Source organism: Lepidochelys kempii, chromosome 7 (genome assembly GCF_965140265.1).
Source record: "Lepidochelys kempii isolate rLepKem1 chromosome 7, rLepKem1.hap2, whole genome shotgun sequence".
Classification (NCBI taxonomy): Eukaryota; Metazoa; Chordata; order Testudines; family Cheloniidae; genus Lepidochelys; species Lepidochelys kempii.
This window is the reverse complement of record NC_133262.1, coordinates 57,862,122-57,885,863: the sequence shown is the minus strand read 5'-3', so window position 1 is coordinate 57,885,863 and position 23,742 is coordinate 57,862,122. Positions and strand designations below refer to the sequence as shown.

The following is a 23,742-nucleotide window of genomic DNA, read 5'->3' as shown; positions in this document are numbered from 1 at the left end:
GGCTTACCTGTCAGAGTTCCTGGCGTTAGTCCATGGACTCCAGGCAGTGTTCCGCAGGTTCTAGGCATCGATCACCAGCGGTCTCCCAGCTCATGGCACCATTCCGGAGGGTTGAGACTCCAGTCCTCGGAGCCCCATCACCGATCACCAGTACGGTTCACCGTGGGCACGTCAACGGTCTCCGACAAATTGGTTTTCTCACTCCCGATTTACAGCGTGGCACCGCTCTCTGAACGTGAGGCGTCAGTTGCCAGGGTATCATTGCCAATCCACCAAACGCTGCTGCCGGGGACGCAACACCGAGAGCTATCACCCCTGTACAGGTCCTCAGTGGAGGTCCGCTGCCAGAGCTGACGGGATTAGGGTGGGTAGGCTGCCTCTATACTGTCCTGGGCCCCCAGACAAGTCTCTTCCTCTTTGGGCCTCTGACAGCAAGGAGGAGACCCTGTTCATAAGCCAGGGCCACACACTGGAGGCATTGGCATTCCCCGCTGAGCCACCAGTGGCAGCATGGCCCTAGGGCCAGTGGCCCGAACCCTGGCATCTATAGAACCCCTGGGGGTTTCCCCACCCGTCACAGGGGCGTAGGTCATTCTTGGGGGCATCTGAAAGATGGTCAGCGACAGTCTCCTGCCTGCCCGCTGACTCTGACGCAGAGTCAGAACAGGCTCTCTAGGGCTAGCCGGCCTCGGCCGAGGATCCCCTAGCAGAAGTGGCAGAGTTGGCAAACCTGCCTCCTCCTCATCTTTGCCTAATGAAATGATAGCGGGGCCTACCAGGAGCTTTTGAAGAGGGTTGCGTCAAACGTGGGGCTGGAAGTTGAGGAACTGGCAGAACCCTTGGCCTCCCTGTTGGATGTGCTAAGGGCAGCAGCTCCCTCCAAGGTGGCATTGCTGGTGAACGAGGGAGTGGTGAAAATTACTAAGGCCTTGTGGCAGACACCCTCCTCCCTGTCCCCCATCTCCAAGTGGGTGGAAAGAAAATACTACATCCCCATTAAGTGGTATGAATATCTTTATACCCACCCTGCCCCAAGCTCACTGGTTGTGTTGGCAGCCCATGAGCGCGCTAGACAAGGCCAACTGGGATTGCCACCTAACAACAAGGAGGCAAAGAGGCTCGATCTCTTCGGTAGAAAAATTTATTCTACATCCAGCCTCCAGCTGAGAGTGGTCAACCATCAGGCCTTACTTGGCCATTATGATTTTAATATTGGGCAGTCCATGCCCAAGTTTATGGATTCACTGCCAGAGGAACCCAGGAAGGAATTCATGGCTATCCTCAATGAGGGCAAAGCTGTGGCCAGGGCAGCCCTCCAAGCAGCGTCAGTTGTGGCAGACTCTGCAGCCCAGAACATGGCTTTGGCCATTTCTATGAGGTGGGCGTCCTGGTTGCAGTCATCAGGTCTATCAGTGGAGGTTCAACAATCCATCCAGGACTTCCCATTCGATGGCCTGGCACTGTTTTCGGAACAAAGTAAATTACATGGCCTGAAAAACTTCAGGGCTACCTTGCGCTCCCTGGGCCTTCACACGCCGGGCTGGTGAGGAAGCAGTTTAAGCCGCAACAGCCCCACAGGTTCGGGAGCCGACCTTGATCAGAGCACTTCCGCAAGAAGGGCAAAGGCTATAAGCGCAGGCAAGGCCGTCAGCCGGCATCCTCTGCTCACTCAAGCTCCACCCGTAACCAGCTGGGTAACAAGCAGGCATTTTGAGAGTACGCTTGAGGGCGATGTTCCAGCCTGTGTCCTGGATCCCGCTCCCCTGTTGTTTTCCAACTGTTTGTCCCCTTTCCTCCCTGCCTAGGTCTCTATAACATCGGACCATGGGTCCTCAGCACAGTAAAGGGGAATATACCCTCCAGTTTATTTTTATTCCACCCTTCCTCCCCGTCCCTCTTCAGGGAACCTTCTCATGAGCATCTGCTCACTCAGGAGGTGCAGGGCCTTCTGCAGGTGGGAGCCATGGAGGAAGTCCCTCTGCACTTGAGAGGGAAAGAGTTTTACTCTTTTTTTTTTTTTTATCCTAAAAGCCAAGGTGAGTCTACACTCTATCCTCGACCTGTAGAGCCTCAACCAGTATCTCAAGAAGTTGAAGTTCTGCATGGTCTCCTTGGCCTCCATCATTCCTTCCCTGGATCCGGGAGACTGGTACACTGCCCTCAATCTGAAAGACACTTACTTTCACATCGATATTTCATGGACACACACAGTTACTACGTTTCGTAGTTGGGACTGCCCACTACCAATTCGCAGTGCTCCTTTTTGGCCTAACTACGGTGCCATGGGTGTTTAAGAAATGCATTTCGGTGGTGACAGCCTACTTCAGATGTTAGGGTATCCATATCTATCCATAAATCAACGACTGGCTCATCAAGGGCTGCTCCAGGGTCCAGGTCCAGTGCAGCGTCGAGACATTGCAAGCCACTTGTCAAGCTCTGTTGATAAACGAACAAAAATTAATGTTGATCCCGGTCAAATGGATAGAGTTTATTGGCATGGTGCTCGACTCTACCTGAGCCAGAGCGTTCCTGCCAGAGGCCAGGTTCAGGGCAATGTCAGATCTGATTACCAGTGTTAGAGAGCTTATTCCTTCACTCTCCCACTTCCCTGGTCCTTCTCGCATGAACAGAGAGCAACAATGTCCGAAGGTGCAAACAATTCGATGTTTATTGGGGTGAACTTCCAGCAAGCTTAAATCCAAGTTCCTTTTTCCTTATTTTCGAATTCCAACTTACTTCCTGTTTGCCCCTAATTTATATAGTAATATTCTTAGCTATACCTTAACCAATACTTCTGAAATTTACCTAACCAATCCTAACGTATTGTAACACGATTAGCTAACTAATTATATCCCCCCACCTTAGTTTACACCCAGCAAAATTAATTATACAGCAGACAGAAACAATCACAGAACTAGACAGAGACCATGCAAATAAACAAAAGTGCTACAGGAGTTCGCGGATGTGATTGCAGAGCCATTGGCCATTTTCTTTGAAAACTCATGGCGATCGGGGGAAGTCCTGGACGACTGGAAAAAGGCTAATGTAGTGCCCATCTTTTAAAAAGGGAAGAAGGAGGATACTGGAAACTACAGGCCAGTCAGCCTCACCTTAGTCCCTGGAAAAATCATGGAACAGGTCCTCAAGGAATCAATTCTGAAGCACTTGGAGGAGAGGAAAGTGATCAGGAACAGTCAGCATGGATTCACCAAGGGCAAGTCATGCCTGACTAATCTAATTGCCTTCTGTGACGAGATAACTGGTTCTGTGGATGAAGGGAAAGCAGTGGACGTGGTGTTCCTTGATTTTAGCAAAGCTTTTGACACTGTCTCCCACAGTATTCTTGCCAGCAAGTTAAAGAAGTATGGGCTGGATGAGTGGACTATAAGGTGGATAGAAAGCTGGCTAGATTGTCGGGCTCAACGGGTAGTGATCAATGGCTCCATGTCTAGTTGGCAGCCGGTATCAAGTGGAGTGCCCGAAGGGTCGGTCCTGGGGCTGGTTTTGTTCAATATCTTCATAAATGATCTAGAGGATGGTGTGGATTGCACCTTCAGCAAGTTTGCAGATGACACTAAACTGGGAGGAGAGGTAGATACGCTGGAGGGTAGAGATAGGATACAGAGGGACCTAGACAAATTGGAGGATTGGGCCCAAAGAATTCTGATGAGGTTCAACAAGGACAAGTGCAGAGTCCTGCACTTAGGACAGAAGAATCCCATGCACCGCTACAGACTAGGGACCGAATGGCTCGGCAGCAGTTCTGCAGAAAAGGACCTCGGGGTTACAGTGGACGAGAAGCTGGATATGAGTCAACAGTGTGCCCTTCTTGCCAAGAAGGCCAATGGCATTTTGGGCTGTATAAGTAGGGGCATTGCCAGCAGATCGAGGGACGTGATCGTTCCCCTCTATTCGACATTGGTGAGGCCTCATCTGGAGTACTCTGTCCAGTTTTGGGCCCCACACTGCAAGAAGGATGTGGAAAAATTGGAGAGAGTCCAGCGGAGGGCAACAAAAATGACTTTCTGGCCGGGTGGTGCAGGGGTTGACGGGCAACACTGCCTCCATGTTCTATGTCAACAGGCAGAGGGAAGCTTGATTGTCAGCTCTGTGCCAGAAGGCCCTCCATCTGTGGGACTTCCGCATCTGGCATGCGATCCACTTGGAAGCCTTGTACCTCCCCGGCGTCAGGAAAATACTGGTGGATTGCCTCAGCAGGTCCTTCTCTCATCACAAGTGGTCCCTTCACTTGGAGGTTTTCAGAGTGCTCTTCTAGAAGTGGGGAGTTCCCTGAGTGGACTTGTTCATCACCAGACAGAACAGAGCGTCATCAGTTTTGTTCTCTCCAAGGCCTCAGCAGAGGCTCACTTATCTGATGCCTTTCTCCTGTCATGGGCAGGAGACCTGATGTATGTCTCCCCGCCAGTTCCGCTCATCAGCAAAGTCCTCCTAAAGATCAAGAGGGACAAGGCATGGTCATTATGATCACCCCAGCATGGCCTCCCCAGCATTGGTTCGGCATGCTCAATCACTTGGCCGTAGCAGCCCCGTGGCCACTTCCTAGCTGCCCGGACCTCCTCTTACAGGATCATGGTAGACTCCTGCACCTGAACTGAACCTCTCCAACTCACCGCTTGGATGCTGTGTGGCTGAATCCAGAGGAACAAGCCTACTGTAGTCAAGTACTGCAGGCGGTCTTGGAGAGCAGAAAGCCCTCCTCTGGAGCAACTTGCCTGGCAAAGTGGAAGCGTTTCTCCTGCGGGGCGTCGGGGCGGAATATCTCCCCAATCCAGTTGTCTCTGCAGTCCATCCTGGATTACCTGCTTCACTTGAAGCCCCAAGGTCTCACCTTCTCTTTAATCAAGGTGCACCTGACTGCCATATCGGCCTTGCATCCAGGGTAGATTGGTGTTCTTGCATGAGATGTTGATCAGGTTTCTGAAAGGCCTTAAAAGACACTTTCCACTGGTCCGGGACCCAGTTCCCCAGCGGGACCTCAACCTGGTCCTCTCTTGGCTCACAGGTCCGCCCTTTGAGCCTATGGCTTCTTGTTCCCTTTCCTACTCGTTGTGGAAGGTTGAATTCCTTGTAGCTATTACCTTGGCGAGACGTGTCTCCAAAATTAAAGCCTTCATTTTGGAGCCCCCATACATGATATTCTACAAGGACCACGTCCAACTGTGGCCCCATCCAGCCTTCCTGCCAAAAGTGGTGTCACGCTTCCATGTCAACCAGGATATCTTCCTCCTGGTGTTCCATTCAAAGCCTCCCGTGACCAATGAGGAGAGGCGGCTGCACACTCTAGAAGTCAGGCGTGCCCTGGCGTTGTACCTGGAGTACACCAAGCCCTTCCGCAGATTGACCCAGCTCTTTATTGCGATAGCTGATAGGATGAAGGGTCTTCCGGTGTCCTCTCAGAGGATTTTGAATTGGATCACCGCCTGCATCCGTATTTGTTACAAGTTGGCGCAGGTTGTGCCTTCACTGATAGTGAGGGCTCACTTGACTAGGGCTCGGGCGTCCCTATCCAGGACAACTGCAGGCCAATGTGGTCTTCAGTACTCACATTCATGGTGCATTACGCTATCACCCAGCAAGCCAGAGATGATGCTGGATTTGGCAGAGCTGTACTGCAATCGACACGTCCATGAACTCTGAACCCCCCTTCGATGATACTGCTTGGGAGTCAATGGAATGGACATGAGCAACACATCTCAAAGAACAACAGTTCTGAAAGGTAAACATCTTTTTCTAAATGAGTTTAAACTTTTTTGGGGGGAGGGGGCAATCTGTCAGCCTCCATTGATTCAGCCAACAGTTAGAAGTGGAATCACTACATGCCCAGCCAGAGCTTTCACCCCCCACCGCACCCTCAACCCTCTATCCTAGCCCTGAGCCCCTCCAACACCACAAACCCCTCATCTCCAGTCCCAGCCAGAGCCCTCATCCTCCAGCACTCCAACCCTCTGCCTTATCCCTGAGCTTCTCCAACACCCCAAACCCCCCATTCCCAGCCCCAGACAGAGCCCTCACCTCCTACACCCCTAATCTTGCCCTGAGCCCCTCCCACACCCCAAACCCCTCATCTCCAGACAGACCCTAACTGTCTGCCCCAACCCTGAGCCCCCTCCCACACCCCAAACCTCTCCTCCCCAGAGCAATTGATGCTGCCTGAGGCTGGTTTGGATTATGTGGCCTGTCCTTCTGGACCATTTTATCCCACCCTTACATTAAAGGTAAAAGTTAGCACCTGCTAAACAGTAAACAAATAATGTAATTACATTATCTTTATGTTGAAGAGGAAGGTTGCTAAAGTCTTGGTGTAGGCCTCATTCACCACGCCTGGGGCCCGTGGGATTGGGGGCTTATTCAAACCCTACTTCAGGTAAGGATGAATTTTACAGCATGGAACTCATGAAGACTGATACTTAAAAGGACCCAGTCCGCTTGAAATCCATTAATTCAGACAAATTACTTAGAGGTAGTTTCAGGTACTTTCTCTCCCCAAATTCCCATCACAATTTGTGGTTTTCCAGACACTTTCCTCTTTTTAAAAAATGCCCCCACCCACCCCCGCTCCCAGTGGCTGGTGTGAGACCTGTTCCAACAGGAAAACCTACTACAGGAAAAGCAGTGAAAGAGACATGCTGTCAATTGCACAATGTAAAAAGCGGGGGAGGGTGGGGAGAGCTCTCAATTCTTTTGTTGTAGTTCTCGTAGGCCTTGCTTAGAACAGTTGTAGGTGAACAACAGGCAGACAGAAGTGACTTTTTTTAGTTATTTGCAAGGTTGAGAGGCTGGAAGGGTTCTTTAATGCATAATCTTTACTAGTAAAGGTATCAAATGTTTGTGGTTTCTCTCTACACACAGCTGTTCAGTTTCTAGTGCAGAAATACATGACTGTTACTCATATTCTAATTTAGGATTTGCCTTCCTATTCTTCCAAGAACTGTCCTTGATCTGTGCCTAGAGAGTCAACACAAATACTGGTTCTTCATTTAAGTGGAGCAGACTGACTCTGTAAACCATGGAAGATGACCGCTTTAATTTGTGATCATATGATTTAGACATATCTGGCTCGCGCAAATATAAAATTTGGCATGCTTTGTTATAATTATACCTGTTGGACCAGCGATAACTACTTCCTGGCTGTCATTCTTTCCATCTCTCTCTTGGAGAGAAAATACTTCCATTAAACTTGATAAGACACTTGTATGAATCAAAACCTATAAGCTTTTTAGTGTTCCCAGTGTATCACAGTTAAATGTTAGATGTATATTAATAGAATAATGCTTGCTAGAGGGAAAACAATCAGGTATAAGATTTAAAACAGATTGAGGTCCATATTCTACTTCCATTCTGTGTATTTGAGAAGATGGTGTGATGTTACATTATTTCCAGTGATCAGTCACATTGATTGGCAGGCTGTGTTAGACATATTTTGTCTTGTTAGGTTGAGTGGTATTAGTGTTTCCTTTTTCCAAATGAGATTCTTTAGAACCCTAACTGATCCTATTTGTTTTTCATTTTAAAAAACAGACATATATTGTCAAATCCACGTGGGTGACCCCTCCATTTCCATTTTTTGTGAAAGCACCCCTTGGGGTGGGTAGAAATTTGGACTTCCCTCCATGACAGTGTCTGGTTAATGGGAAAACTGATCAGCCTGTTGTCTGAGTCACACAATTTAACAGCTTTGGCCATGCCAGCAGGAGACGCTAATGGAACTGGATGTTGACTTTTAGGGGAAAATATATAGTGCGGTGCAAAACAACTGCATACAGTACAACAATTTCCCAGTAGCTTGCCTATATTCTAATCTCATTATCATTTCATGGTGTGAACATCCCATTTAAGGAATTCTTGTTTTCACCTAAGAAAATTACTTTTGAAATATTCTTTCATACAGTTCATATAATGCTTTGACAAACAGCTGGACTACTGGCTTTGACTTTCTAGTTGTGTGTGTGTGTGTGTGTGTACTCTACATTGATAGTTTTTGTTTTCTTTCTCTTTTCAGTGGTGGTTCAGTTTATAACTTATATGCAGATGATGACGAAGAATCAGAGGCATCTCCTTCTGGCCAACAGATTATTGAGAACTCGATTACTATGAATAAAATGAAGCTGCTGAAGGCAAAGATGGAGAACATGAATCTCAGTAAAAAGGTGAGGCTGTGATCTTAATACCCCCACGATAAAATGGTTCATGCCTTCCCAGTGCAGGTCTTTCTAGAGTGCTGATTAAATACATTCTGGTTGTGCTCTTGAATAATGTAGACATAAAGGGCATGTCTTTTATGCAAATAATAGTTTAATCTGGACCCACTGTCTCCGCGTTCAAAGAATTCAATGCTGTATCATGGATTGTATCACCTTTCAGTGCTTCACTGACATAAGGCTATTTAATACTTAAGTCTGCTGTTTTGTAGTAATGCTATAGTGTTTATAAGTACAGTCAATAAGCAAGTGGTGTCAGTCCCAGGATATGCAACACACAAGGTGGGTGAGGTAATATCTTTTATTGGACCAGCTTCCGTTGGTGGATTGGACAAGCTTTTGAGCTACACATGTGTAGCTTGAAAACTTGTCCTTCCACCAACAGAAAAGTTGATCCAATAAAAGATATTACCTCACCCACTTTTCTTCATCAGTAAGCAAGATAATTAGCTGCTGGAAAGTATTCATGCCTTTTTAATTAGCAAGAGTATGAACAAGAGACTGAGGCACTAGGCTGGGTTCAGTTCCCGCCTCTGCAGTAGAACTTAGGTAAGTCACTTTAGTCTCTGTGCATCAGTCTCCTGTCTGTAAAACAGGAATGAGAGTACTTTATCTTCTGTGCAGGATCAATCTCTTGCTATGTGTACGTACAGCCCCTAGTACAATGGGGACCTAGTCTAAGTTGGATTCTCTAGATGCTACTGTAACACAATTAATGTCTTTTTTCCTTTGAAATAGCCTAAGAAGACTGTCAAGGTGAAACCTCGTCCACCTATGACTCCTCGACCGTCTAGCAGTTCAGCAGCAGCTGCTCGTCACCGGTTTTTAAGAGTACTCCCCCACATTGGACAGTCCTGCCTACCTCCTCCTGGGAATTCGTATCCCTCGGAGTCTTCCCAGAATGCACTTTCAGCTTTGGCTACTTTGGCCACTGCTGGTAGAACAATGCCATCCATTACTAGTGACTTTCTTAAGGAAGATGACAATTGGGAGAGCACCTCCCGGTCTCAGTCAGTTAATAGCATTCGACTACCACCGAAAATATCTCGTGTCGAACTAGAAAATGCAAAACTTTCTACAAATAACTTCCTTCCCCCTGTCCCATCGCTACCTACAAATTCCAAAAAAGCTTTAGAAAATGTGACATCCACAAATGAGAACGATCCTGTCTTGAATCCACATCTAACAAACGTAGAACTGTGTGCAACAGAAGACAAGCTTCTACCTGAAACAGATGCTTTTGCTTTGTTAGCAGAAGCAAACACTGCTGAACAGTATAGTGAGTTATATGGAATAGGGAAGCTAAACCCTGAGCTTGGACTGTCTGAGGGGGGTGAGGAATCTAAGGCTGTAGAACAGCATAGCAAACCCATTACAAACCTCTTGAGCGCTACAACAATGGAGGCTGGGCTTCTCAACACTCGTGAACTAAGTCCTCCGAAGAACACACTCTTGTCACCTCTTCGATATTCAGCCCAAATGGCACATCACAGTTCTCTGAAACCACAGACACAACCCAAATGCTTTGAGGTCAGTAACTTGAGACCTGCTGCCTCCCCAAATCTGCTCCGATCTTTGGAGGTCCGTAATTTGGCAGACTCCTCTTTTCCAAGGACTACAAGATTTCGTGGTGTGAAGGTAGACTCGCCTGGCAAAAGACCTGATATCATTTCTAAAATAGAGGCTAGGGACATCACAGAGGTGGCAAACAAGGCATCCAAAGAACCTGTGGGTTCTGTAAATAACTTAGAATTTCTAGCTTCGCTGGCCCGAAGCACAAGCAGGGAAAGTTTACAGAATTCCTGCGGGACAGGCAGGTTTCGGACGTCTGGTATTGCACTACCTACGAACCTCCAGTGTTTTCAGGAAGAAAGCTTTAGGAAAGCCTCTCCCCCAGATGAAGCTGCTGAATACTTCCTAGTAAGTACCAGTATTGCCTGAACAATTGGGGTTTTCCTGTACAGTAGTCTCTAGTAAAGACTGCCAAAAAATGCCTATTTTTCAAGCTGGGGAACTATAAATCTCATCTCACGCCATCAATAGTTCAAACAGACGGTTTTTTAGATTTCTTTGGCACCTTGATTGTATGTTTAGCTAATGGGTTTCTAGAGGCAATTTCCCCACAGATGTACAGTAATGTTAAAGTACTTTTGGTTCAGAATGTAAACTCCTTTACTACTTGTAACTCTGTTGGCTAAATACTGTGTGTGTAGAAATGTCATTTGGCTCCTCCAGCTATTCATTAATTGTGAGCCATTTTAAAGGCTACCTTATAACTGCCACTGTACGTGCCTAACCACAGACCCTTAATATGCTGTACCACATTTCTAATATGCTGTATAAAGTATGGAAAGACCATTAAAATCAGTCATTTTTAAACAAGGTTTGTTCCAGTTAACTTGAACTTCATATACAAAATACTTCTCATAGCTCTCTTCATACGTATATTGACTGATACAACATGAGCTTCAGACAAGCTGATATGAAATTGCTTAATCTTTTATTTGTCTACCATCTGTCAGTAATTCCACTTAAAATATTCTTGTTTTTAGTCTGCCCATGGGCTTGGAATGAATGGAAATGTTGCAGCTTCAGGGAAAAGAGTAGGTAAGTAATGTGAATTTGTTTAAAGAGCTGAAGTTGACTGTTTAAGTCTCTTCCCAGTTATCAAACACAGAGCAAGAATTATACCTTTGTGTAGGGCATAAAGCTTTGAAACACTTTCTCTGTACTGGATTTTTACAGAATGGATTAAACCTGAATGTTTTGAGTTGTGCTTTCATACATGGATCTCATTCTGACCTTGGGTAGAATTTGGGACCCAGGAGAGTATTGCTGGCTCTGTCACTGCCCTGTTGGATGACCATGGGCAAGCCACTTCCCTCTCCGTGCCTCAGTTTCCCCATCAGTAAAATGGGGGTAATGATACTGCCCTTCTTTTTAAAGCACTTTCCATCAGCGCTATATAAGAGCGTGGACGTGGTGGTGTAGCTGTGTTTTAGCTGCATTGTTTTTGTTCACTGAGAGCCCAAGAGTGTTCTTCATCATTCACAAAAATACACACGTTCTCTACACTGAGGTTTATAATGTAAAGGGGATGATCCTGCAAACAATTATTTACCTATTAAAGTCAGTGGGACTACTCACATAGTGAAGAGTTTCAGAGTAGCAGCCGTTTTAGTCTGTATCTGTAAAATGAAAAGGAGTACTCGTGGCACCTTAGAGACTAACAAATTTATTAGAGCATAAGCTTTCGTGAGCTACAGCTCACTTCATCGGTTGCATCCACTGTAGCTCACGAAAGCTATGCTCTAATAAATTTGTTAGTCTCTAAGGTGCCACGAGTACTCCTTTTCTTTTCACATAGTGAAGTTACTCTTACGTGTGCAGGACTGGGTCCTGAAAGACCTTGCAATAGGAAACATGGAGCAGGTGAGGGCAGGGTGGGAGTTGAGGGTTACAGGTAAGGTCCTGAGTTTGGTTTATTATTAGAGCACACTACTTGTGTTAGTGGGGAGTTGTGAATGTGCAATATCTACTAAAAATCAAGTCACATGTTTAATGCCTAGATGTGGATTTAGGTGCCCGACTTTGGGGATCCAAGCTCAAATCTTGATCTATATTCTAATTTAATAAAATAAGCTCTTACCTGTTGCTGCCATCTTGTTCCTGTACGCTTCCTAATGCCTAGCTGCCATATTTTCCTTGTCAATACACCCTTTTCTTAGGGCAGGTCTACAGTTAAAATGCTGCAGCGGTGCCACTAAAGCACTTCAGTGAAGACGCTACTAGGCTGACAGGAGAGCTTCTCCCGTTGACATAATTCGTCCACCTTCCCAAGAGGTGGTAGCCATGTTGACGGGAGAAGTATAATGCTGACTACACCGGGGGTTAGGTTGGTATAACTACGTTGCTCGGGGGTATGGCTCTTTCACACCCCGAGCGACATGGTTAAACCAATGTAAGTTTGTAGTGTAGACCTGGTCTTAAAAAAATTGCCTGTTTGCTTTGTTTCATCCCACTTTTTTTTTGTTTTTACAAAACTCTTACCATTGTTGATTAAGATTTGTTTATTGCAGTATTTTGTATTTCAGTTGTAGCCTGCTTTCTACTTAACACTGCCAATAATTTATATAATGTGTTTGCCTAAAGATAGTTTTAACATTAATAGCTTAGTTGATGCACACTTCATTTAGAGTTATATACTCTTAAGAATTTCAAGTGAGCAGGACAGATTTTAATGCACTGTACTTGTAAATGATTCAGACCTTTTAGATAGGTATACTGTCTTTTACATGCATGTACAGTTGTAGGTATTGTGGTAAGATCTTAGTATTCAGAATATCATTGTAACTTGCAAGTGTTTTATATTTGGATATCCAACAATTAGATATCCTTTAAGGGGAGTATTTATCTCTGGACAAGTTCTCATGAATAACATACTTATTTTTGGTTCCATTTTGAATATTAGTATGTTTTGATAATCTGACTGTTAAACGGTCATTGGTGTGTGATTAAAACTCAGTTGTATGTAAGCAGATGTTTCTCTGAACAATTTTTGTAGTTCCATTGTTAGAGAACAAGAACAGTATGCACCTAGCCTAGTTCAGTGTATGGAAGTAGCTCTGCCATATGAAACAAGTCTAGCTATTTGTTAGGGACAGAGGTAGAAGGATACTGCTACTAGCTACTGTTGCTTTAAGCAATGATTGCTCCAGCACGTGGCCTGATAAGACCTCACCAGATCTTTTGTCTCTGTGAACCTTTTTCCTTAAAGAGTCAGTTATGCATCTCAGGGAGTGTGTTGCAGAGTAAGCCCTGTAATGATGAATACCATTCTTTCTCACAGTCCTGGTGATAAGCTTCTTGGTTATATTTAATTCCTTATTCAAGGAAAGTATCAATGTGTTCATTTTGTCTTCAGACTAACTTTAATAGTTATTTTTGTGTTGGCTCAGTAAACTCAAGGGTTTTTTCATCTTTTTAAAGCTCTTAAACCTTTCTCACTAGCAGGTGCCTGGGAAGGCCTCGACTGGCTTCAAGCCTTGCATAGCTTTCTAGTGCAGGCAAGACCTCTTAGGTAGTTAGGACTGTTGCTTTGGGGTTGGATAGAATATCTCTAGTTTTTCTAACTTTCAGAGCCTGCAGGCAATCCCTAAACCTGCAGGCAAATCCAAGGAACTCGCTCACAATAGCAGTGACTCCTTTTACTTAGGAGTTAAGAAATCAGTTGAGCATGATTGACAGTTTTTTCCTTCTTTGCTTCACACCCTTCACAGTTGTCCTACGGTCTTTTCCTCCACCTAGCATGACTTTGGAAAAAGTGATGAGCAATAAGATCTAAAATATATTTGTGATGAATCAACTAGATCTTGTTCCTCACAAGGGAATCCTTTTACTTTCATGGTGACAACTGCAGAAGACCAATGGGCAGAGGCAGTGGACTCTGTCTTCTTTCCACTGCTGGTATCATTGTTGGTTAATCCAAAGCTACATTAATGTCAGTCTGTGTCCTTAGCACCAATCTCCAGTCTAAAGGGAGTACGTGTGCGCTATAGTGGTACTCACCAGGGTCAAGGAAGCTATTGCTTATGTAGTCCACTCCAAAAAGTGAGTTGGGAGTGAATGTTTTGTAGGACTTGGTACTATTTTCTTTCCTTCTCCTCTGCGATCGTGTACAGCCGATAAGGGTAAGTGGGATATTAAGGTTTCTCCTCCTTCTGGACTTACTACATGGCTGTATATACATGCTTGCCATAGCGCTTGCATTGTCAAAACTTGTTTGTTATTTTTTGTTGCTCCACTCTTGGTGCTGTTATCTGTGCGGAACAATGTATTTGACTGGAAGGGCCTTACAAATAAAATCTATCAGGTTTTCTTTAGTTGGGGGAGGGGTATATGGTAGACTTTGTACATGTAGGTCATATAACTTTGTGAGAACATTAGCTGACTCTGTTACTCTTGGAACATCCATCGTATGAGATATGTATACTGTATTGTAATCTCCAGCTATTATTGGTTGCCAAGTAGCTTGACTTCTGGTATGTTTGTCTTTTTAACTCTGCAAACAATCTTGTTTGCAAACTGCTTGGGTATATTTAATAGGCTCTTACACAGTGTTCTCCTTCATCTGCTTTGAAGCATTTTGAGTGGTTCAAAGTGGCAGCATTTGAATAATCAGATGAAATGCAATTGAATGCACTTGGAAGATCAGATCTAAGCAGTCTTAACAGAGACTGGCAGGGTCAAATTTATTACCAGGCATTTATTTTTCAAGCATCTGTGGCAAAGCATGGTGAACCAGATTCTCAGGAGGTATAAACTAGCAACACGGTCTTAAATAGAGCTATGCCAATTTACACCAGCAGAGGGTCTAGCCTGGTGCACGATATGCCAGTGGTTTTCAGCCTGTGGTCTGTGGACCCCTGCGGGTTTGCAGACACACTCAGATTTCCAAAGGGGTCCGCACCTCCATTTGAAATTTTGTAGAGGTCTGCAAATGAAAAAAGGTTGAAAACCACTGTTATGCCAACAAACAGCATGTCTTGCAAACAGTTCCAGACATCTGAGAAGAAGAGAGGCTGGTGTTGCACTGTGCAGAGCCTTGGGAGATTTCCTAGGAAACGAATTGCTAATGGTCTCCTGCAGTGTGCTGAAAACTTCACTCTTCAGTGGCTGATGTTACAGTAAATTTGTCAGCCTGGTGAATCGCCTTGGAAAGAGCAAGACAGTATTGAAAACAGCAGTTCCCAAACTGTACTCTGCAAATCACTAGTGGTCTGTGGAGGGCTGGCTAGTCACATGGTGTTGGCTTCTCTTATTTCCAGCTCCCATAACACATTAAAGACAGCTAACAATGAGCTAAAACCTAATATTATTTCTCCACGTAAGCAATTGCTGTACGAGCAGCAAAGATATTATTTGATTGCAGATGGAAGGGCATTTGTCCATGAGGCAGTCTCTTTTTTGGGGAGTTATATTGGGGCAGTTCTCTGGCCTGTGCTATAGAGGAGGTCAGACTAGATGATCACAGTGGCCCTTCTGGCCTTGGGATCTATGAATTTGTGTGGTCCACAGTAGGAAAAATACTTTTAAACCTACCCTGTTGTATAAACCCTTAATATTATATACTGCTCTCAACACCATTCCCAAACTGGGCTAACTGAAACCCCCTGGTAAGTGTCTGGGGACAAAACCGGCTCCCCAAAATGGCTCCAGTAAATTGAGCACAGTTTTAGAGGATGAAACTGATGGTGTGAACTAGCTAGATCTAGAAATAAGTCTTCCATGCCAAGCAGCCGTAGCTTCAGTGGGGACAAACTCAGCCCTTGTGTAAGCAGGTTACAACTCCCAGTCACGCCCTGGGAGCTGTCAGTTTAGCTTAGGGCTGAATTTGGTCTGCTGCCAGTTACATCTGTACAGGACTGGCTATTGGAAACTAAGATGTGCCGTACATAAAGTACTTGTGTACTGATGGCTTGTGCTGTGAGCATCCAAATACTGTGGTGATCAGTGCAGTAGAAATGCATTTATAATCCTCTGTATAGGTTGGTATTTTCCTCTCCTGATTGCTAACCATCACTTGCCACATAGCATCATACAGTAGGTGTGCATGGACAAGGTGACTGACTAAAGTGTTCAAATCTCTGGTGAAGGGGAAAATGAGTGTCTTGTTGTTTCATGCCTTCTTTTTCCTGTTCACTTGCAATATGCCTGAAAAACTTTAAAATGTTCACTTAACATAGCCAGATACCTGTTATACTGTGACATTTAAAGGGCAAACATCTCTGAGTTTGCTTGCTGCTGCATATGCTCTATACTGGGTACATCCCAACAGTCCACTGATTCCACTGGAAAGTCACCAGTGGTCAAGGCATTCTGTTCCAATCACAAAATAAAAACACACACAGTGCAGCAGGGAGACAGGCTTGGAGCTGCACTGCTTGGTTCTGCCCTTCATTAAGGTAAACTTTAGACCAGTCGCATAACCCCTCTTGTATGTCAGGACCCACCGCCTACTTCCACTTTCCTAAGATGCTGTGAGGCTTAACTGATGCTTGTAAAATAGGCTGGGAGCCCCCTTTGAAAGGTGCTAGGTAAAGGCAAAAATATGTTCTCTGGCTGTGGGAGTAGTTGAATATCCTCTCTTGAAATACAAGCGTTTAACAGCAAATGTAACTATACAATATGTTCATTACGTGTTTTACCTTTGAAAGCAGGTGAAGCAACCCATCTCCCACCTGTGAATGGTTCAATGCAAACCAAAAAGAGAACTACAAAGCACTGCTTTCTCTGCGGCAAGAAAACCGGATTGGCAACCAGCTATGAATGCAGGTAGGCTGAGTATATAACAAATGGTTAAAAGGTATGGCTGTGATCAGACAAAAGGGTGGGGGGTGTGGGTGGGTGTGTTCTGGAAGGTACAGTAATTCTAAAGGTTGGTAAACCACAAGGCAACTGGTGTTCAGAACAAGTTGAGAGAATTGTTCATGACTTTAACTTTTCCTCAACTGTGAGAAATGAGGTTCAAATAGAGAATGTATTCTCTGTTCTCGGGGGTATCCATCCTGTGCCCTTGCAGTCAAGAGGTCTGGGCTCACAGGAGACTTTGGCTCGCTAGGTGTAGCCAAGAGAGCATGATGGTGGGGAGAATACAAACTAGTGTGGGAAGAACGCGTCTAAGATTCCATCATCCGTGAGAGAAACTTAAGAACATACATTTGTAGCAACTTGGAGAATACGCTGCTTTGGTTGGTACTTCTGTGTAAATCTGCCATTGACTTCAAAGTTGTATGCAGTAGTGTTGTAACTGTGTCAGTCCCAGGATTTCCAGAGACGAGTTGGGGAGGTGATATCTTTTATTGGTGTTTATCCCGTTGGTGACAGGAACAAGCTTTTGAGCTTACACAGAACTCTTCTTCCGTTCGCTTGAAGAGCTCAAGAAGACCTCTGTGTAAGCTCAAAAGCTTCATTCTCTCACCATCAGAAGTTGGTCCAATAAAAGATATTACCTCCCCAACTTGTGTGTCTGATTGACTTCTAGGGTTACATTCGACCCTGGGGTAAGCCAAAACGACTAGCTAGCAACACCTCTTTATTACTTTGTATTCAGCAACGTACTGTTTTTAAATGTGGTCTAGTTTGTGTAAAACGGCGGTCGCTGCTGAACACTCTTCGATTTATCCTGTTTTTAATTAGCTTTCATAAAGTCAGACAATCTAAAGGTGGGGAAAGATAAACCACTAAAGTTTAAAATGGTTGATGGGAATCTTTGTTTGTTTTGTGCGATCTAAACATACTGAGGAAAAAAGAAAAATGTGTTAAACTATTCCCTCTCAAAGCAAATAAATTTTACCATTAACCCCACGTGCTAAATCAAAGCAAATCGATATGGTCAAGGTGATAATGGTGCATTTCACAAAAAAAGAAAGGGGGCAATTAGCAGAAGAAAATGTCAAAAAGTCAGTACTAGAACTAACGATGTTAGTTTCTGAGGCAACTTCCTCATAATGTAAAAATCAGGGCGTGCCAAAAGAGCATTGGTGTAATCCAAATCATAAAAATAAGCTACCTTATCTATGAGCCATTATTTGACTGGGTTTCTCTGCGTTGTTTCCATTCCAAGTAAGAAAGATTGGAAGGCAAATGAGCCTGGGTGGCCTTAGCCACTCAGTAAAGAGATGGATGTTTGTCTTCAGATAAAATTTTACTACTTTTCATCCACGTATCTTGCATTCAGTTGCGCTCTCTCAAATCAGGTTTCATATTAAACAGTTAAAGCATCCAGAGAATTTAAGAAATTGACAGTAAATCCAAATAAACCTTCACTGTGTGTCAAGGGAGAAATACTGGCATATAGATCTTGAGTCATTTTCACAAGGTGTGATCCCCCCCGTATTAGAGTTGTCCTGTATTAGGTCTTCTAAAAGAATTTTAACTTTGAGAACCACTGTTTTCGGTAGTTAAACTTTTTTTTTTGCAGACCACTTGAAAATTGCTGAGGGTCTCAGCAGACCACTTAATGATCTTTCCAAATGTTGTTTGTACCAATAGCTAACTATTGTAAAGCGCTTTGGATAAAAGCGCTATATATTTAAAAAAAAAAACCCTTAATAATAATTTTTTTTGTTCTACAAATAGAAGCACACAACTCGTATTTTAATGTCAGTAGTCTTACCTTTCTAATGTGATGGATGTGCCTGCTCTTCCCCGCTGTGGCAGCCCCCGAGCTGGAGCTGGGAAGGAGAGGGGTTTCTCCCCCGCCACAGAGCTGAGGCTGGGAAGCTGGGCCATCTCTCCCTGGCAGCCACAGCCCGGGAGCTGGGGAAAGTCGCCTCATTCTCTGGTCGCCACAGCCCTGCGCGTCCCAAATTTCCCCCACGCTCTCTTCTCACCCCACTGCCCCCTCCACACTATTCCCCACAAGGCCACCACCTCACCTTACATGTGCATCTTCTCCAGGGTCCAGGCACCTAATTAGCGGAGCCGCGCCTGCACAGCTCCGCTAATTAGGTGGGTGGCCTTCATTTTGTTGTGTGTGGCCGCCCAGGTGCACACTTTAGAGGGAACTATCCGGATTACCTGAATCAAACTCGCGGACCACAGTTTGAGAACCTCTGCCCTAATACAATGATAGCATCTCAATTTTTGGCTTCCCCACCTCCATTCTGTCTTCCCTTTAAGAAGTTCTGTTAGCCAAAATATCAAAAATGGGTCCAGGAGAATCTGTTCTTTAGATTTTAGTTCCTGAGTAGCGTTGAGTTATCTTAAGAGAAACCTTAGGAAACACCTGAACCAGATTGGGCTAAAGTAAGGGTATGTCTACACCACAGAGACTATGCCAGCATAGCTGGAGTGCCATAGGTATGCCATCATAATCCCATAGTGTAGCTGCAGCCTGCCCTGACAAAAGGGTTTTTTCCATCAGTGTAGGAACACCAGCTCCCTGCACAACAGTAGTGAGGTCCATGGAAGCATGTTTCTGTCAGCATAGCTGTGCCTACAGTGGGGATTGGGTCAGCAAAGCTAGATCCGTCAGGGGTGTGGATTTTTCACTTAACTTTTGTCAATGAGGCAGACAGTCTCCGTTGCAGCTGCTGGCACTGGGGACTGACGGAAGGATGAGGCACTGCCTCCTGACTGATTCTCTAAAGCCTGTTGGTTTTGTAAAGATTTTAGAAGTTACACATTTCTGTATTGAGGGAATATCTTGAGATTCCCGTGGAATTAGATTAAGTGGTCTGCTTGAGCCTGAAAATGTAATAGGGTCTGTCACTCCTGAGATCCTAAAAAGATCCAGATGTTCCTCTATTAGAACAGAATGACAACCAGGTAAGGAATGTAATTGTACAAGAGAACTTCCAGTTATAGACCTTGGGAATTGACCTAAAAATCAGTATAAAATTCTACAGGAACATGGGACAAAGAACCCAGAAAACTAAATAGAGTAGGCATATAGCCTAATCAGGTCTTAAAGCTGAACACATTACTATCAGACGCAAACTCAGAAACCTCCTGAAATAAGTACTTATGACTTGACATTCGTTTTGACAGTCTGTTACACTCCCACTGCCTTGGCAAAGGGCCACAAGCTGTGGCTGGGGAGAGCTTATGTCAGGGTGTGTCTTTCTTGCAATAGTTAGCTTGAGTTAGCACACTCAAATTACTGCACTTGAGCTAGACTAATTTGAGTGAGAGGGATCATGCCTCAACTATACCTGAGCTGCACAGAGTGATTTGACTGGCTGCTGCTGAGTTGTAATTCATGGTGTTGCTTCCTCACTGCATTGCTAGCTCAAGCATCAGCATCACTTGAGCTTCAACCCACCCACCCCTGACGGGCTAGTTACAGCATGCTGACTTTACTCAAACTAGAGATTTGTGTGTGTGGCTGGGAGTCAAGTGAAGGTAATGCTCACGTTCCAACCCAAGCTAACTGCCATGGAGACAGACCCTTAGTCCTTTTCCCCAAGCAGCAGACTGCAGTGTGCCCTTTTTCCTTTTGTCATGCTAGGAATTTTAGCTAGTCAAGCTGTCAAATTCTAAGGCAAAACCATTCCCTTCTCTTAACTTGTATCTGCTGCTGCTATCCGGGGAGAGGCAAAGTTCATCTCGTGTAGCAGAATTGTAGTTGTGCCTCCATGTTCATCCCAGCCTGGGATGGAGTAATATTTGTGGCTGGATTTTAAGAGGTAAATAATGGTCGGTTGATTTCCCTGCCCCTGGCTCATGGAGTACCTGTCTAGTGATCTGGGTTCACTGAAAGAAAGGGGCACTGTGTCAAAGCAGAAACTAGCACTGTTGGGCTGAGCCTGTGTCCAGTCTTCAGAGAAGAACACAGTGAAGCCCTGTGTTGGCTGAAGGCATTTGATAAGATGATCGAATTCCTGCATTTCACCTGCGCACATTCTGGGATGGTTCTATAAAGCTGGAATGATTGGAGTTAAGTGCCAGAGCAATGCTGGGTACCTTTCTGCCAGCTCATACCCAAAGCAGTCTTTTCCTTCTCTCCCCATGGAAGAGAGCTGCAGTGGTGACCCAGTAACAGGGGTTGGGGGGAGCAGTAACTCCAGAAAGGAAGGAAGGGCAAGGCAAAGGGCATCTTCTGAGTGTCACAGAGAAACAGGCTCTTGGAAGGTGAGTCCTAACGTTTCATGTTCTTCATTCTTCAGATGTGGAAACAACTTCTGTGCAACTCATCGCTATGCAGAGACTCACACCTGCACCTACGATTACAAGAGTGCGGGGCGGAGGTACTTGCAGGAAACTAATCCCGTCGTTAGTGCACCAAAGCTTCCCAAAATCTAACCATGGTTGTGCTGCATGTGGCTGTGCTGCCGTGGCGGAATTGTATTACATTGAGAGAAGCAGCATTTGCTTCGACTGCATTTATTTTGCCCTGCTCCATATCTAAAGATTTGCCAAGTAACAAAAGCACATGAGGATGCATCTGGTTGAAGAATAATGTGAACACTACTGTAGCTGACACCTTTATTCTTTAGTGAATCAAAAGTTTAAAAAGTAGTTTTTAAAAACGTACACTATGATTTTAACTGTTCTTGCACGTCTTGTGTTAAGTGTTTTATATCTGAAAATGCTATTTCACTAGACAAGTCTTTAAAAGATGCACTTTACTAAGTTTCATATTTACTGTATAACCAGACTTGAGGGGGTGCTGTAATGAGGGTGTCATGTAATGTCTCTGTACTCTACCTTGTGTTTTGTCCATTGTGTGGTATCTTAAGTTATTTCACTAGGAAGTCTCCCCCTTACTTCGAACCACCTGTCCAGAGCTTCAAAGAGTGTGGTACTTTCTGCACTTCTGTTCCGTTCAGATTGGCATTCATATACTGTGTATCCATTCTGCAAATAACATATCATGGTAATCACACTATTTCTTAAAATACTACTCTTTATATGGCAGTTTTTTTAATAGAAAATTCCCTTTGTTGCCATTAAATACAAGGAACAACTTATTTTAACTTTTTTTGTAATCCTAGATTTTTTTAAAACTTCACAACTTGGTTTGTTAAGATGTTGAGTGCTGTTACCAGAAGAAATTCTAATAAATATTAAATTTTATTCTGGTTTGCATGCGCTTATCATAAGCTCAGTACTAACTTTTAATATTTTACAGGGTGCTGGAAGTGAAGGGAGCGTTCTCAGAAGCTTACAGCATTGCCCTAACTCTGTTCTCATTGAAATCAGTGGTAAAACTCCCCTTTAGTGGGAATAGCTAGGCCAAAATTGAGCATCTTGAAAGTCTCTCTGTCTTGCAAACAAGCCAGTCAAACCAAGCAAATCTAGGTGCTACCAGACTTCAGCAGATGTTTAACACGCCAGGCAATATTGTTGGCAGCCTTTACCACCTTGTACCAACATCGCACTGGGCGGTTGGGTACCTGTAGGGGAGACCTCCAAGGAACACAGAGGTGCTGCAGAAAGTAGTGTTAGAGCACCACCTACTGAAACCATTTCTCCTTCTACTCATTAAGTATTAAAACATCCCGGTCTGGTACTGGGGCACTATGCTATTAGAGGAGCCTTATTATGAATATGTTTTAAAACTGCACTCCCAGTCATGTCTGGCCATTACAATGTCATGGCACTTCTGAAGACGTAGGGTGTTCAACAGACATGCAGTCAAGTTCTGACTTGGATAACTTGTCCACTCTCTTGTCTTCTAAATTCCCTCACTGACTAATTGGGTATGGTATCCTTCACTTCCTAAACGGTTGTGTACTGTTACTGCTGAGAGTGGTATTTCAATGGTGACTAAAACTGAATCCACGCAAAACAGTGTGTTCCTGGTAGGAAGAGGGAAACAGTTGAAGAGCTCGCTTTCTCTGTAACATTCCCCTTTATTGAGGGCACTTGCAGCCTCCAGGTCCTTTAGGATACCTAAATAGCAATGGCTATTTAAAAAGAAAAAAGCGCTCAATCCTATTTATGGTTGTTCAGAAGGCCACAGTTGGGGTGACGGCGCAGATCTGGCCATAGGACCCATGCATTTGACACCTCAAGGCTCAGTTATGGCCACACTCAGGTAAAAGCTCCAACTAGTATGAAAGACAGCTGCCCCCTTCATAGCAACACTAGTCACTGTGAACACATCACCTTGATGCTCTGCCCTTTCCATTAAATACAGACGCCAAGGTCTGCCCTAATATTAAAAACTCTTTAATATTTCAGTACACATCAACATGGCATGGAAGGCTTCTGCTAGGGATTGTGCTCTTGGTCTTTTGAACTTTAAATTTTCTACTGAAAGGCATTGTAATCAAAATAATAAAATCCAGGAAAAAGCTAAGTGATCACATCAGGAAATGCCCACATTAAGTTTGCATCTGCAACTGTCGCTCTTCCCCTTTGTGCCTGTGCATCATGCTAGTCTTAATTGCATGATCTCACTGTTTAGCAAATATAGTACAACATTTTCCTGATTTACATACTTCTAGTAATTTTTTCCATTCTTGTATCTTTATTGATGTTTCTTGTACAATAAGTTTTAAGTTCTCCTTATTGTGAGCACTCTTCTGTATACACCCTTTTCAACCAGCAGCATAGCCTTAAATGCAATTAGCAGATAAAACAGTTAATTACAAAACTAATTTTCCATATTCCTCCTGTGTTAGAATGTATGATGGAGTGTTTACCATGTAAACTTTCATATAAGTGACTTGCACTTTACTACACAGAGTAGTAGACAGTGCTCCACAATGCTACACATCTGTTGTAGAGAAATGTTTAGCTTTTGTATTTGAGTCTATTTGATCATGTAATTAGATTGTACTATAAAGCATTTACACAATGGCAGTTTCAAGGTGACCTTGGTTTGTGCCCCTCCCCCTCTATTTTTTTATTTTTGCCTGCTTTAGTTTTTACCTAAGAACTATGAGGAATGCCAACGCTGCTCTCTTGCTGGAGGTGGCCGTGGTAAAAACTAGTCTATCCCTATCTCACTTTCTATCCCTTGGGATGGAATTGCTCTGTCTCCTGCCGCCACAGGCTTCCATAGTAGACA

At 44.3% G+C, this 23,742-nt stretch overlaps 1 protein-coding gene across 6 annotated transcripts in view; it reads left to right on the top strand.

The window, feature by feature from the left end:
- The window catches only part of ZFAND4 (zinc finger AN1-type containing 4), a 48,027-nt gene extending 24,493 nt beyond the window's left edge, over positions 1 to 23,534 (top strand). For 5 of the 6 annotated variants that reach the window (XM_073353016.1, XM_073353015.1, XM_073353012.1 and 2 more), the window contains 5 exons: positions 8,021 to 8,168; positions 8,958 to 10,139; positions 10,772 to 10,826; positions 16,436 to 16,553; positions 20,891 to 23,534. In XM_073353016.1, coding sequence (XP_073209117.1) covers positions 8,021 to 8,168; positions 8,958 to 10,139; positions 10,772 to 10,826; positions 16,436 to 16,553; positions 20,891 to 21,026 — 1,639 coding nt within the window. In that variant the 3' untranslated portion in view covers positions 21,027 to 23,534. The remainder of the gene's footprint in view (positions 1 to 8,020; positions 8,169 to 8,957; positions 10,140 to 10,771; positions 10,827 to 16,435; positions 16,554 to 20,890) is intronic. The other variant, XM_073353013.1, reaches the window with a different exon arrangement.
- Positions 23,535 to 23,742: the final 208 nt, after the last annotated feature.